Source organism: Vollenhovia emeryi, unplaced genomic scaffold, assembly GCF_000949405.1.
Source record: "Vollenhovia emeryi isolate VEMERY1.0 unplaced genomic scaffold, V.emery_V1.0 DF939281.1, whole genome shotgun sequence".
Taxonomy (NCBI): domain Eukaryota; kingdom Metazoa; phylum Arthropoda; class Insecta; order Hymenoptera; family Formicidae; genus Vollenhovia; species Vollenhovia emeryi.
This window is the reverse complement of record NW_011967085.1, coordinates 130,572-146,818: the sequence shown is the minus strand read 5'-3', so window position 1 is coordinate 146,818 and position 16,247 is coordinate 130,572. Positions and strand designations below refer to the sequence as shown.

The 16,247-nt window shown below is 43.6% G+C and overlaps 3 protein-coding genes across 3 annotated transcripts in view; 1 reads left to right on the top strand and 2 right to left on the bottom strand.

Moving 5' to 3' along the window:
* The window catches only part of LOC105559329 (protein NRDE2 homolog), a 155,210-nt gene that overhangs the window by 129,126 nt on the left and 9,837 nt on the right, over nt 1–16,247 (top strand). The gene's annotated exons all lie outside the window — the stretch shown is intronic.
* On the bottom strand, nt 2,180–11,965 carry LOC105559327 (kin of IRRE-like protein 3). Its single transcript, XM_012007532.1, has 6 exons — nt 9,509–11,965; nt 6,958–7,121; nt 6,032–6,242; nt 5,493–5,643; nt 4,885–5,033; nt 2,180–2,620 (listed from the first exon to the last, which is right to left on the bottom strand). Exons 1-6 carry the CDS (start codon nt 9,594–9,596, stop codon nt 2,520–2,522), a joined length of 864 nt encoding a protein of 287 aa, XP_011862922.1. The 5' UTR covers nt 9,597–11,965; the 3' UTR covers nt 2,180–2,519.
* Nucleotides 12,039–15,752, bottom strand: LOC105559332 (molybdenum cofactor biosynthesis protein 1; the record flags this gene model as incomplete). The annotated part of the gene is made up of 5 exons (XM_012007544.1): nt 12,039–13,049; nt 13,488–13,947; nt 14,035–14,261; nt 14,358–14,525; nt 15,611–15,752. Coding segments are annotated over 5 exons (1,590 nt in total), but the record flags the coding sequence as incomplete, so codon positions are not given.

Below are 16,247 nucleotides of genomic sequence, written 5' to 3'. Positions count from 1 at the left end.
CTTTTGATAAACATATTATTTTCGCCAGGGATACTTATAACTGTTTTCAGTGATAACGTACCGATTGACTTTTAGAGCTAAACAACACACGAGAAAACGCCAATGCGGATCACAAGGCAGGATGTAGGTGGCCCAGTACTTGTAATTTTTTTAAATATGAATAACTCCACCCCTAAGAAAACTACGTTATGTCCGAAAACAAACCGGCGCGCAGGACAAAGGTGGAAAGAGACGATATATGAATTCACATTTTCCAGGCGAGCGTCCCTTGCCTTGTGACCCGCATTGGCGTTTTCTCATGTCTTGTTCAGTTTTATTTACGGGGTCTTACTTTAACTCTATTGACTTTTAGAGAGTGGACATAATTATGCGAATTGTGTCCGTAACTTTCCTCTTTCAATCTTCATTATACCACAGGCATTAGGATTGTGTTGAAAGTAAATGGTTATTACTTCGTAACAAATAGATCGAGGAAAATTAATCAACCACCATTTTGCAGACGAAACCTGTCAGTGTTATTACCAAAAACTGCATATAATGTTTTAATAATTTAAAATTTAACTCTTGTGTTATTCCTCTGGGGTTACCTTAAAGATCGATGTTACGCTACCCAGTGAGAAATGATTCATCGATCGATGTCGAAACGATATCGATTCGACATCGACAACGTCAAATTGAACGTCGATTCGACATCGTTTCGACATCGACCAACGAATCATTTCCCGCTGGGTAAGCAGCCGAAAACATCGAAGAACTAAAACATAACATCGAAATATACATTTCTACAGCCATGTTGATTGATGTATTTCCAAGTTTTCAAAAACGTTTGTAGTTCTGCGCCGATTCTGACGGACGGCATTTTGAAAATCATTAATTTATGCGCGCAAGCAAATTTTTACTCTTTTTTTATAAGCTCTATTTAAATTATTAAAACGTTATATTTTTTTTATACGTACGTTAATAAAATTGACAAGTTTCCTCTACAAAATGGCGGTTCATTCATTTCCTTCGATCTACTTGTTGCGAAGTAATAACCGTTTGTTTTCAACACAATCCTTATGGCCACCCCGTACTACAGCTACTGGATAAAGGATAGCTGACTCGTCCGCCATCTTGGAGCCCAAACGTTTGACTTCGACAAATGCATTTCGGCACAAGATATGAATTTCTTGTTCTAAATTTATTGTTAATAAAATCCAAATTACGTTTTTGTTTTTGGAAAGCTATATTTTTATTTACACAAAAATTGTGGATAAGAATCAAAGAAATAAAACACAAGAGATTGATGAATTAATTTATTACGGTTTTCTGAAATACAGATTTGGAACCGTAGCTTTACGGTATTTTTTTAATCACAAATTTCAAAATTTATTCCTAGACCTCGTACAGTTGTATAGTGTTCAAGTAAATAATGTAGAATATTACAACATTGAGGAAACAAAGAATCATATTTATCCTTTACATAATTGATAATAGTTTTGAAAGATACTAAATTTTGCAATAAATCTGTCATATTGTTTTGAACAACACTCTCAGTATATTGAAACATTTCATATGTTATACTAGAAATTTTTTTCAACACTCCTAAGTCAAGACATTCAGTTAAAGTTGCCTCTTTTCCACGAGATAATTCAACATTTTGAAATTTGTGATAAAAAAATACCGTAAGTTACGGTTCCAAATCTGTATTTCAGAAAACCGTAATAAATTAATTAATTCATCCATCTCTTGTGTTTTATTTCTTTGATTCTTGTCCACAATTTTTATATAAATAAATAAAAATATAGCTTTCCAAAAACAAAGACGTAATTTGAATTTTATTAACAATTAATTTAGAACAAGAAATTCATATCTTGTGCCGAAATGCATTTGTCAAAGTCAAACGTTTGGGCTCCAAGATGGCGGACGAGTCAGCTGTTCTTTATGTAGTAGCTATACCCCGTACTATGACGTCGGAACAGTTGATTTTGTCTCTAATTAAAAGTGCGTTAATTGGAGATTAAGTTTCTATTAATTTATTATTCAATCTAGACTAGAAGATTGTACGACTAACACTTTCTCCCTCTTGACTTATGTGTGTGCGTTTGCTTGGCACATCTTACCTTTAGAAAACTCTCGGTCGCAGCGGATGACCAAGGGATGGTGGTGGTGATTTAATGAGCGGACACAAATTGTGTAACTCCAAAAGATTTATTACATTACATACACGTTACATCCGTACTGACATCTGCAGGGGCAGGGGTACTTGAGCGAGTCGTTATTTAGAGTTCGAGGGGTCCGAGCTGATAAAAATCCGTGAAACAAGTGATTCCGAGTGAGCGTTAACGCGCGCAACGTTAACGATCGCGCGCGCGAAACGTCCACAAGAGAGGGGAAGAAAGAACGGCCGCGTACTGCAAAATGATACGCCGGACAACACGGTGTCATCGACCCCCTTTCCATCCGTGGGCGCGCGTCCGTGCGAGCGCCTCAGGGAAGCGAATTCGGGAGGAATTCGCAAGAGATTGGCGGCGCGTCGCTCACCGGAACATGGTATCGACGAGGAAAATCAGGACGAGCAGGACGAGTCTCCTATTTACATCGCCGGTGCCGCCGTGCTGCATCGCGGCGGGATGCTCGCCTGGAAAAGAGAATTACGCCGGACGACTGAGGTGTCGCTTTTGTGTCGCCTCCCCGGGATCTTTACGCGTCCCGATCTCGTCAATCCTTCTCGGGTGCACGCTAACGAACATTAAATTTATTAACGGCCCGTCGCAAAGTAGCAGCGCGGAGGAAACGTGGAGGGATCCTCGGGGATTTTAAGGCTCGTCGGCGCCGCCGCCCGAGAAAGACGGGCGAGAAAAATTGTTTGCGCTCTCGAAGAGTCAATCAGCGGATTATCACGGAAAACAGTGAATACCCTTGAGAAAGAGAACCGATTAGCGGCATCAGTAACTCGGGGCGTTCTATCAGTGACTGATTACGAGAGTCAGCTACTGGTAATGTTTCTCAGTTAACGTCCAGTTTTAATGATCAGTTTCTACGTCACTCTGATAAACTGGATAGACAATGATTGTTATCGTCAGTAACTAAGTGCTGATCAGTAACTAAGTATTGATAAGAATTACTGTGTAACTACACTGAAAAAAAAATCTGATAGATTCAACCAGTCGTCTGTTAGAAAATGGACGAATCAGAATTCCCTTTAGGATTTACCAGAATTCCTTTAGGATTTACCATGAAAGATATTTCATAACCAGAAGTTTGGTAGACTTTACTACAAATCCGATAAATCCTAAAAGGAATTCTGATTCGTCCATTTTATACCAGATTTTTTTTTTCAGTGTAGTTTTTCAGAGTGATGTAGAAACTGATTATTAAAACTGGACATCAACTAAGGAATATTACCAGCAACTGACTCTTGTAATCAGTCACTGAGAACGCTACAAGTTACTGATGCAATAATATCAGTTACCGATGCTGCCAATCAGTTCTTTTTCTCAATTAGTAAGTTTGTGACAGTCAATGATCAATTGTAACAGCTTTACGTTACTGTTACAGAAACAATAATAGTAATAACATTGTTATAAAAGTGTGTACCAGAACTGACCCAGTGAGAAATGATTCGTCGATCGATATCGAAACGATGTCGAATCGACGTCAATTTGACGGTATCGATGTCGATTCGACATCGTTTCGACATCGATCGACGAATTATTTCTCACTGGGGATGAGAGGGAACTGAACTGACAACTGGACACTAACTGACTGGATGACTGATCAGCTACAACTGGTGACTCGACCGATGGCTCAACTAGAACTGGAAATTTTATCAATTACTGATCAACATTAAACTGAACAGACTGGAAATTTTATCACTTATAGATCAACATAGAACTGAATAAAGGACCAGCTTTTATATGAGTAACTGGTAAAATTGTTTCAATATACTGGTTGTGCTGTCATCAGTTACAATGAACAGTTGTCCGTCAGTTAGTGATAACCCTTGACTGCATTTTTTCTCAAGGGTAGTTACTGATTTGCAGGAAAGTCCCCTATCGTGGGGTAGGCTCCTAATATGGGATAGCGGGGTTTCTGCTAAATTAATAGGCGTCATGAATTTCTTGCCCTCGGTGTGTAATTTGTTTAGTGGACCGTCGCGAAAAAAGATTTGCCATTGACTTTGGACGTTGAAAACCTACTATCTCATAATAGGCGACTTTTCTCTGTACCACTGAAAATCACAGTGGTATACTAATTGTAGCTTCAAATCAGTGACTGTTCACTGCTTTCCGTAATAATTTACTGATAGACTTTCAGAGAACAGATGGACGAGTCATCTCTCTCGTTACCAAACGTCGAGAATTATAATATAGTTATCGTTGAGCGAGCGAACGTGCTATTATCGAGTATCGCATTACTGAAGATCGCGTCTCGCTTCAACGTAACGTGTGAACATTTGTTGCCCGATTCATATATTAATGCCCGATTCATATATTAATATCCAGACTTCATTATTTATAACAACAGACATTAATATAACAAACAGCAATATTATAATAACAAGAATATTAATATAATAAATAGTAATATTTATAATAGCAAACATATTAATGGAACGGGCGGAAAGAGAAACACAGAGAGAGAGAGGGGGGAGGGGAAAAGCACGGGAAACGCGGGAGCAGATTGCGAGTGCGAATTAAAACAAATGTGCGTCCTTATCGCGAAGCGCGCTCGGGGAGTAATTTCGCAATGTAGTACATTACTATACGCCTCTCCCTCTGCTCGCTCGATCGCGAAGCGCAGAATTTCGAAATGAGCCATCGCAATCCACCCCCTCCCCCCCCCCCGGCCCCCGGCCCATCGCAACCACCCCTTCGATATTGCCAGCGGTATTTTGCTCACCGTTCAGCACGTGCACCATGACGCTCGCCGGGGTGACTTTGCTCGAAGCGCATGTATAATTACCGCTATCGTTAAGTTGAGCACGCGTTATTAGGAGCTTGCTGGTGGTGCCGCCCTTACCCTTCTCCGTCTCCAGCGATACGCCACCCCTGTCGAACGTAACACGTAAGAGCGTTACTCTCTCGTCAACCGACTCGCGAAAGTTTCCGGCGCAAAATCCACATTCGCGCGTATATGTGTTTGCGTATACGCGCGCGCGCGGTTTATCTCGTCGCCTAACGCGAGAGATCGCGTCTCGTCGATCCCGACGTCAATCCAATTTTCCGATCGGCCGCGTTAAAATTCAATCGCGATATCCGCACCGGCGCGAACAGCGGTTCTTGAGGAGCGAGAATAGAATCATCCGCGCGAACTGTTGAAAACCGATGGGGTTTTGCGACGCCCCGCAGCTTTGCGTGCGCGCACAAGTGATTCCGAGGCCGGCGCGGAGATTACACGCCGATTAGATTTGATTGTCCGTCCCACCGCGATATTAGTGCCGTTCGAATGGCGATTTCATCAGTTAATTGTCCGTCTCACAAAGGTATAATCGTCGGCCATTTCCGTACCTTGGACCGTCGAAATCGATCACCACACCAGCGTGGTACCAGGTCACGTTGCTCGGGGGCAGATCCTGCAGCTCTATGATGCAGGTCAGGCTGATTGTGCTGCCCTTCCTGATGTATAGCTCCTGGGAACCCGTGATCTTCGCCTGTATATCTGATAGAAACAGCAATAACGACGAGAGGAGGAGAAGAGTGAAAAATCGAAGCGGAGCGCGTCGCCCGCGCTCTCGCGATTGGCTTTATTACACTCGAGAAACGAGTGAGATCGCATTACTATCCGCGTCGGATTCTACCTTGGAAAATGGATTCTACTTCATTTCGAAAAGCTCAGCGAGAAGTCGTCGTCGTCGTCGTCATTGTGGCGTGAGAGACGGAACGTGATCGTCATAGGACGGTCAGCGAGGACGAGGAAGGGGGAAAGTTAAAACAATTGGTTCCTGCCGGCCGCGAAAGACGCCCGGGGAGATCTTTAAGCGCGATTTATGGGGTTCGCGGAGGCGCGGGCGCGCGCGCGCCTCGCACCCCCTCGCAGGGAAACTCACCCAAAACCTTCAGCGCCACGGCTCTATATATCTTCGGTTCTGTATTAACCTGACACTCGTAAATGCCGGCGTCCCGCGGTTGCACGTAATCTATTCGCAGATTCCAGTCGTCGGTCTCCGGATTGCCGACTACCGTAAATCTCGCGTCGCTCGTGTAAGTCACCGACATGGACGTCAGGATGTGTAGGTCCCTTTTTCGGATCCAAGACACCTGGGTCACACACACAGGCGCGCGCGAGGCGCCACGAATGAGGCGCAGGTAATTGCAGTTTGCCCTCAACCCCTTCGCTGCTGCCGCTGCTGCTATTGCTGCTCTGTCGCTGATTCAACCCGTCCGCGCGCGCGGCTCGTTCCTCACCTCGCATTATAATGAAGTTTTCCGTCGATCTTCCGCCGAGACCCCGAGGGAATTTAGAGATACAAAGGCGTAGTTAACAAGTCCGAAAAGAAAATTTGCATTTCGTTCCAAGCATTTCGAAACGTTAGAAAAATGGCCGGTCCCGGGGAAATTGAGGAAGCCCTAGGAGGAAGTTTCCCCTTTTATGACCGCGTAGTTGTCGTAACGGCGATTCATTTTTAAAGGAGGCGCCTCGGGGCGATAAGAATATCGATTTTGACTTTTTGGCACCGGTTCATGAATAAGAAAACGCTGATGCTTTCGCTTGTTTTTTTTTTTAAAGACGTACCCTCTCTACCTTTTACCCGCCAAAAAAATTAGGGCGAGTCACGACAATATCGTCGCGCGAAGAAACCCGTTTTGGGAAGCTCCATTGAGTCTCTGTGAATGAACGTTCTCGGCGAGCACGCGCTCGACTTGCCAGCAGCGAAAGGGTTGCGCGGGCACATTAAGTTATCGCAGGCACGCGAGCTACTTTCGAGATCGATGGGAGATCAAGCGGGACTCGGGGACGCGCGGCGAGACTCACAGTTTTGTTTCCGAGGTTTTTAACACGGCAAAACAGGACGGCGGTCTGCCCGATGGCCACCGTTAATTTTTGCGACGTGTCTTTGGAAAAGGACGCGGTCTTCTTCGTGCCGCGCTGCGACTTCTCCCCTTTGCCGAACGTGTCGCCGTTGAGATGAACGAGCGCTGAAATAAACATAAGCTACGTGTTGACATCCTATTATTCTCCTCGGTGACGTTCTCCCCGTTCTTCCGCCGGGAAGAATTACAGATGGCGGCTTAAAAAATGGAAGTCTCCGATAAAAGATACCAAAGCGTTTTCGACACGAAATATTCATGCGCCCTTTATTTTACACGCACTCGAATCCGTATATAATAATCCTTTTTTTTTATTACAATTAAGATTCCAGATCTTGCGCAAACGTTTAACTTGGCTTGCCTTTCTTACGATAGCTCAAACAACACGTATGTCCAAAAGATGACTTAAAGACCATACATAAAGACTTAAATGCCCATACAGCACAGAAAGCTTTCAGAGATATTTAAGAAAGGTTACATCCGAAAATTGAAATATCATTTTGCTATTCCAGAGCTGTCTCAGAGTTGTTGAAACATTTCGCAATGTTTATGAGATATTTCAATTTTCGGATGAAACCTTTCAAAGAAATGTCAAATGTTTTTGAAGAATAACTATAATATAATTATAATATTATAATTGTATTATCATTATATTATAGTTATTCTTCAAAAACATTTGACATTTCTTTGTAACAATAGAAAATAAAATTAAAAAACAAATATTGACACAAGGCAAATCGTGCCATATGTGCAGCCTTCGAAATTAGATTCTTTGGGGTTGGACAAGTGTGTTTTTACGGGGGGAAAAACGACAATTTTATTGGTTACACGGTTTTCGGATCGAGTTCTCAGACCGAATTCTAGCATCGCGGACACAATTAAGGCTTGATGGTCGATTTTTCTAACCTTTTGGCAAACTAACTAATAGATCAATCATATAATTATTTCCGGTTTTTCTTCAAATTACACACAACAGCTTAGAAAAATTAATCCTTAGTCATCAACTTGTTTTAGAGATAAATTAGCTGAAAATTTACAAATCTGTTGCATGAGAAAGGTTTCGGAAATGGCTCGACCGAAAGGTTTACAAAATATTTGATGTGAAACTATTCAGAGATAACTCGACTTAAAGATTTGAAAAATTATTTTCACGTGGAAGATTTCAGAAACATTTCCGTTACAACATTTCATATAACATATTGCACAATTCTTTCAGAATTGTTACACATGAAATATGAAAGGTTGAAATGACTTGGAAACCTTTCTGGAAGCTTGCTGCAACAATCGGTGCTGTATGGGTGGCACATTTCGATACTTGAATAGTTTTATTTAACGAAAAATAACACAAATATATTTGCAATGACGAGTTCACGTTGTTCTTGGCACGTATGGCAATAAAACTTGTATTATCAAGAGAGTAATTTCGAAAATCAAAGATTTCTTTAGACACGCGTGCTGTATGGGATATTTCGAGATTTGAGTAGCTTTATTTAACGTAAAATAACACGAATATATTTGTAATGACGAGTTCACGTTGCTCTTGGCACGTGTGGCAATAAACCAGTATATTAAGAGATAAATAATTTCGAAAATCCAAACAATGATTTGCATTTAATGACAAATTGGTAATATCGTTGTTTAACAAGTTTGCAACGTGCTATTTTGGATAACAAAACAAACTGAAATTATGTTAGAGGAAACAGAAATTACAAAGCCATTTATAATTCCTGTTTTCTCTAACATAATTTTAACGATTCTGTTTATCTAATCTTACAAGTTGTTAATTATTCCCTATTTTCCGAGCACCGTTTACGCTAAAGAGCGCAAATCCTTTAATCGCTGCGTTAATGAATTTCTCCCCCAGTCGCACAAAAAAGACATGTGTATTAACTGCCGAGGGAAAAAGGCGCGGTAGATTTTATAACTGTCGAAAGTACAATTCTCGATTAACGCTAATTATGACTAATTGATCCTCTGTTTTCGTCTGTACCGCGGGATATAAAGCGAGACGGAAAAGATGGATAAGATTACACAAAATTAAATTATCGGTCAAGCAAATCCCAGCTCATCTATGCGAAACTTCTATCCGGGCGTAATTGAATAAAGAAATGAATCCGAAAGAGTTTCTTTCGCCGTGCTTGATTAAAAAAGTCGGCATAAAAAATGTAAGTTTACGAAATTGAATTTTTATTGAATCACCAACTAGTTACGCGAGTCTAATCTCCGACTGCGAACGGTGCGCGGAAACATTTCGTTCCTCGACGCGTCACGACGCCGTCGCGCCTTCTATTCTCTTCGCGCCGCGCCGCAGCGGGACGAATTTGATAATAAAAATCATTCACGCCGCTCTCTCTCTCTCTCTATCTCGCGCGACCGAAATTACCCGAGGGCGATGCGACTGAAATTACGTGAGGCGGCGGCACAGCCGCGAATACAAAAGGGTGCCGGGACCGGAAGCGGGGACGTGGGGCGGGGAGGAAACACGGGACATTTACCGATGCCGCGCTCGGTGTGAAGTGGTTCCGCGTGTAACAGGTATCCGATTCCCAGGAGCAGCAGGGCCATGCCGTGGAACGGGGCCATCTTTCACTCGGCGCACATCTCTCGATCTAATTGACGCGCCGCTCCGCGCCCGACTGCGACCTACCCACCACCGTCCGATCCAACCGATCGCTCTCTATTCGCGGCCCTTCGTCAAACACCCGCGGGATCACGCCGATCGTTGGCATAATGCCCGTAATCACTGCTGCTCGCGCCCGCGTGCCCTCGCTCGCCGCCTTACCGCGAGCCGAGATCGTTTCCGCTTGTCTCGCGGTACCGGAAAACCGCTCCGAGCATAATCTCCCTCGCGCTTTTTTATTACAATTTAATTATCCGAAATCACGACGGCTAAACATTGCATCGGACGAGATCGCACGGCGATCCTCGCGAGCGATCGCTCCAGCGACAGCACGCTCTCTCGTCCTCTCACGATCTCCACGCGACGCGCGACCGCGATCGCACGGAGCGTCGAAGCGGCCGGGGGCGGTGCGACACGGTTGCGGGCCGAACACTGAGTTTCGCTCCTCGCGGGGGATGGGAAAAAGCTCGGAGATCCTGGCACGGTGGCGCCGTGCGGCCCGCTCCGTCGGGGCACGTGCGATTGCGCCGAAAGGTCCTCCGCCGGACGCGCGATCTCCCTTACGCCGGCGAGACGTATTTATCCCGGCGCGGCCGCGCGCGACAACGCGGCCGTACGTTATCACGATTTACCGGGACGATCGACGCGCGTACACACACCGATCTCTCACCCCGTGGCGCGGCGGGGGCTTCTATATCCGTCTTATCTTCTCTATCCGCAAAGCGCTCGCGGATAAAACGATTTACGGCGCATTCGCTATTTTTCTAAGGCAATCTCCCCCGCGCATAAATAAGGAAATAAAGGGACGGGCCGAGTGTACGCGCCGCAAGGAAGCTCCTCTCTCGCTTCTATATTAAACAATATATTGCGATAGAATCTCTCAACAACGTAACAATATTCTTAACAAAAAAATACAATATGAATCATTTGTGACTCGTAATGTAGGATAACTCTTGGCAAGATCCGTTTACCACCGCCCTTTGTGCTTCCCCCAACGGGCGCTCTCGTCCCCGCGAATTATATTAAGTGCTTACTAAATGGCGAAAGTCGGAAGGTACAACAGTGCGATTTCCGTTATTGCGCTCCGCTTCTAGTTTTTCCTCGGAAAATCCTCACAATGCGCACGAATGTTTTTACATGGTTTCCTAACGTCTCGCGTACAATCGCAGCGACACTTTTTCCAGATGATCAGACAATTCTAATTTTCGTTCGAACAAACGCATACATGTCTGTTTAAACTTACACGCACCTTCTATTCACGTATATCTGCCTAGCAGATGAAATGATGATTGACACACAGTGGTCAACACATCACTTAACTCGTAACTTCTTCCGTGATTATCGATATATTAATTGTTTCGCTAAGATTCTTTCCACTTGCATTCAAGACCTTGCGTTATTTACAAAGATCTTTCAACGCCCATACAGCACCAAAGCTTTCAGAAACATTTCAGAAACATTGCAAATTACAATGTAATATTGCACAGACGGTTCGGAGACATTCAATTGTAACATTTCGCCAACAACGTTTCAGTAACCTTGTAGAAATATTATAAAGTTTGCAAAATATATCTGTAACGTATTATATTATTTGGATTTTTCAAATTTATATTATTTCTCATGTATTCCAAACGCAGCCTAATAGCATGTATAGCAACGCCTAATAGTCTCGTGATTTCCGATATTACTACATGGTAGGGTACTTCAGATTTTAATAGATGAAGTTTGAGAATATACAATATAATAGGCATCTAAAAGCGATAAGAAAAATTGTTGAAATTTTTTCTTACATATCTCTTGGGTGTCTTTACATTCGCAAATTTTATTTGTTAGGTTGTTCGGAAAGTTTGTTTCAAATTTCCTATCTATTATAAATACATATATAGGAAATTTAAAACAAACTTTCCGAACAACCTATTAAAATCATAAGCATCCTGCGTATTTATATAAATGACGTATAATGAAATCAATATTACAAATACATTGCACCGCGCCATTACTGCAATGTTACATTGTAATACGTCTGAGGGAGGACACTTCAATGTTGCTTCAGGCTTGCAACAACGTTGCTGAAACATTTCGCAAGCTCCACGCAATGTCACAATGTTGCAGTGAAAGGTGTACGCAATGTTTCTGCAATCTTTCGGTGCTGTATGGGCGTGTAAAAAAAAATAGGAAGAGCTCGAATGTCCCGTTGAGGCATTGGAATGGTCATGGTTTTCATTATTATGGCCTATCTTTACCCTAATTAATATAGAGGAAGGTCTCCTATTATGAGATAGAATCTTAATATGGGACAGCGGGGTTTCTGTGAAATTAACAGGCATCGTCGGCTGATTCCATCGTGAATTTATTGCTCCTGGAGCGAAATCTGTTTAACGGAAAATTCACTGTTAGATTTGTAATTGAATTTGGGTGTTGAAAACCTGCTGTCTCACAATAGAGGACTTTCCTCTGTACAAATACAAAAATAGTTAGAGGCTGGACATACATTTCGAATTAAAAATTAATAACTATGCAGCACTTAGTATTGCTTTCATCGCTGATATTTTATATATATATATATATATATATGATACACACACACGTATATAAAAGTATTATACGCTATATATGTGTGTAAAATATAATTGCCCCCTTACCATGTAAAATCTTAAAAATGGATAATCTAAACGCATCAACAATCTTTCAAACTTCTTTCCTTTAAACATATTTGAGCCTTTTGGAATCTTGTACTGTGTGTGTCATTTAATTATCACCATGGCAGGATGAATCTTTATTCCGTCGACACGATCCGCGCAGTCGACAGGACAAAGATATCATCTACGCTTCGCTTATCGCAAAGTCGCCCTTTGTACCGCCCGTTTTCGACACCAATTCTATACCGTGTATCCGCATCGCGCCGGGCCTGGCCGCGTACTTGCACATGTCGTAGATCGTCAGAGCCGCTACGCTTACCGCGGTTAAAGCTTCCATTTCGACGCCGGTCTTGCCGGTACACCTGACCTCCGATGTGATCTCGACCTCGTGCGATTCCTCGTTCAGTGTTAAGCGCACGTTGACGTAGGACAACGAGAGCGGATGACACAGGGGTATGAGGTCAGAGGTGCGCTTCGCTGCCATAATACCGGCCAGTTGAGCCACCGACAACACATCGCCCTTCTTTACATTATTTTCCGCGATCAGATTACTGACGACGGGGCCTATCCTCACGCATCCCCTCGCTATTGCCACGCGCTTACTGTCGCTTTTCCACCCGACATCCACCATACTCGCTTTACCGGTCTCGTCTACGTGCGACAACGATGAGTATGCTCTAATACTTGATTTAAGGTACTTGGGAATATATGGGAAATATTTGTACTGCATCGACGTGGCGTTACTCATTTCGCAAATAAGTTTCCCCTTACGGTTTGCTGCAACGTAAATACGTTGTAAAATTAGTCCTAAAATGCGCTGACGCGCTACGTCGACGATAGGAATTGGAAAATTCGCGATAATGTCTGTGCGCGTTTCGACAAAGCCGAGCGTATTTTAATACAGTTGGTTAATTATCATAACGATTAATTAACCTCCAATCAGAATCATTGGCCTATTTTCCATCTGAGTAAGATTGAACATCCCTGAAACACACGTGTGACGGCAGATGTAAACGTGATCGGTTTGTCGACACTGCTACAGTTTACGTAGAGTAAAACGGAGATAACGGAGGAAAAAACGTCGAAAGAGAGCAAAAAGAAGTACGAAAATGTTTAAATAATTAAAAATGTTTTACCAAGGTCTTTTAATAAACGAGTTGAAAAGTTTAACGTGAAATACCGCGCGTTCTTTCCTCGATCGATAATCCAGCATACCTGCGTGCTGCTTCTTCTTCCGGGATACCGCGCCTCTTATCAAATCCCTAAGCGCATCCTCGGAAGCTCCACTTCGCAAGGCGTCTCGAAGCGAGACCTCGCCCTTCCCTTCGAACAGGCACACCTTCAAATTGCCGTCCGCCGTTATTCTCAGGCGATTACACGAGTCGCAGAAGTGTTGACTCATGGACGTGATGAATCCGACCTGCCCCACGAATCCCGGCACACGATAGGCCTTGGACGTGTCGCTGGGCTGATTCGGCAGAGCTCGGAAGTCGGGATACTTCTCTCGGATTATCGCTTTCATCTCGTCGAAGGGCACCATCTTATTTTCCTTCCACTCGTTTCCTTGAAACGGCATGTACTCGATGAAACGTACGTCGATAGGCCGGTCCCTCGTGAAGTCGATAAAGTCGATTATCTCGTCGTCGTTGCGTCCTCGCATTATCACGCAGTTGACCTAATCGTCGAGACAAAAAGGAGATTGCATGAGGCACCGCTGTGTACAACTTACATTTGTAAAATTTGTAACCTTTTACCAAGTTACCTTGACGGGATTATAGCCAAGCTGAACGGCGATGTCTATGGAGGCCATAACTCTTGCCCAGCCCTTCCTGCGTGTGAACAGCTCGAAGCGCTCCTCTTTCAGAGTGTCCAGCGATATGTTGAGCGCGTCCAATCCCGCCTTCTGAAGAGCCGGCAACTGACGCGTTAAAGTCAACCCGTTGGTTGTGATCGCAACCTGCTCCAGATCTTTCAGTTGCTTCAGCTCGCCTGGAATGAGAAATCATACGCGAACAGATTTGGAAAATTGAAACGGCCTTGCGATGTTAAATCAATTAATCGCAGTTTAAAATTGACGGGCTTTACCGACGATATCAACGATGTCCTTACGAACCGTGGGCTCGCCACCGGTCAAACGTATCTTGCGCACGCCTTCTTTGACGAAAAGATCGGCTATTTGTATGATCTCTTCTGTTCTTAGAATACCTTCTTTCTTGGTCAACTTGACACCCTCCGCGGGCATGCAATATGTACCTGCAACGGCAAAAAGCATGACATTTCGTGCCACGATAGGCCCAAAAGTTGTGGCGAGGCAGATGGTTAAAGTTCGGTTCGCCAACGTCGCTTGACGTTAATCTCAGTTTAATTCATGGTTGGTTCCTTTCCAAGGGAACAGTTGGAAAAAGACGAAGGATGACCTAAGCTAAGCTTAAAGTTCAGCGGCGTTGGCGAAACCGGGTCTAAGCTTCACTTGTTCGCTAATGTGTAGGCAATTGAATTAAAGATATTTTCGCAAATATAAAGTCATCCGCTTCAAAACACATCTCTTTGATGCGTTTATTCCGTTTCAGCCTCAAATATATCCATCCAATGGTCGTCAAATTCAAGCGAGCTCTCGTGCAATACCCCAGACAGCCAGTGTGAGCACAAGTTGCTTTCATATTGCTAACGCAAATGTTGGCATCTTGCTATGCGTCTTGTCGTCCATTGTGCTGTTGTTTGCTAGCATTTGACGTCGGAAATGAAACATTTGCATGAGCCAAACGTGCTAGTATTAAGTACTTTGCCAGATGTAACAGATATAATGCGTTTATATCTTAGAAAATTGAAAACAATGTGTGCCTTACGAGACATCTTCAAGTCGTCCTTTAGACACACGTGTTGCTTGGGAAGTCTTTGTTAACGTGTGCTCACTCGATGCGTTCTCCTTAGCTGCGCTTAACTACGACAACATGTTAACATCATGCTAGCTATACTTAAATCACTCGAACATCGATGATTAAGCAGTTGACCGACCATGACTGGCTACGTGTTTTTTAACACAGAAAAATATTGTATTAGGTTTGAACCTGGACCTCCCTTCACTCTAGACGAACGTCTCAACCAATTCGACCACCGAGGCATATAAAAAGGAAAAAACACAGAGCCAGTCGCGAACGATCAACTGCTCAATCACGGTTATTTATCTGCTGGCGTCAAAAGATTCTTGATGTTACTCAAACATTGAATTCATATTCCTAGCGAAGAGCCCAGCGTCAGTCGCTGGCTTTTTATTTCCATACATTGCTCGAGCACACTGGCTATCTGGGACCTTGCGCGGTATCTTGAGGAAGACTCACAGCGAAGGTTGCAACGCTCCGTGAGGGAAATCCTGAGATACGTGTGCCTGCGTCCGAACGTGTCCGTGAGTGTCCCCCGTTGTTCGTCCTCCTGCAACTTTGCTCTGAGCCGCTGCAACTGTAATAAACGGAGATGTGCTCGTCAAAATCGCCTCGACCAGGGCCAGTTTTGCAAACGTCGGTTAACTGCTGACCGAAGGTTGACTGATTCTTTGCCTCGTTTTAGACAATAAAATAGAAAAGGATAGAAAGTTGACTGAACTCTGGTTAACGAGAATGTTCAGTCGACTCCCAACCTTTTTCTAACCAGTTATCTAAGAAGAGACAGAGGATCAATTAACTTTCGGTCAGCAGTTAACGGACATTTGTGGAACCGGTCCTGACAAAGCCCGATGCACGAAAGCGTGAAATCCCAAGAACAGGCCACGCTCTGACAAACTCCTGGGGCTAGTTTCACAAACGTCGGTTGGCTAACTGAAGGTTAATTGATTCTCAGTCTCTTCTTAAGACCAATGTCCACGATGCTAGAACTTGGTCCAAGTTCTAGTTTCAAGAAACGTGTAGCCAAGCAGCTTGCAGCTTTTATGGAATAGCTGCACGTTGATTGACTACAGATTTCTCGAAACTAGAACTTGGA

Coding starts and splice junctions, on each gene's coding strand:
- LOC105559327 (XM_012007532.1), bottom strand. CDS start 9,596: ATGGCCCCGTTCCACGGCATGGCCCTGCTGCTCCTGGGAATCGGATAC. Junction 7,122..9,508: donor TCACACCGAGCGCGGCATCG/GTAAATGTCCCG, acceptor TGTTTATTTCAG/CGCTCGTTCATCTCAACGGC. Junction 6,243..6,957: donor AAAACCTCGGAAACAAAACT/GTGAGTCTCGCC, acceptor TGTGTGACCCAG/GTGTCTTGGATCCGAAAAAG.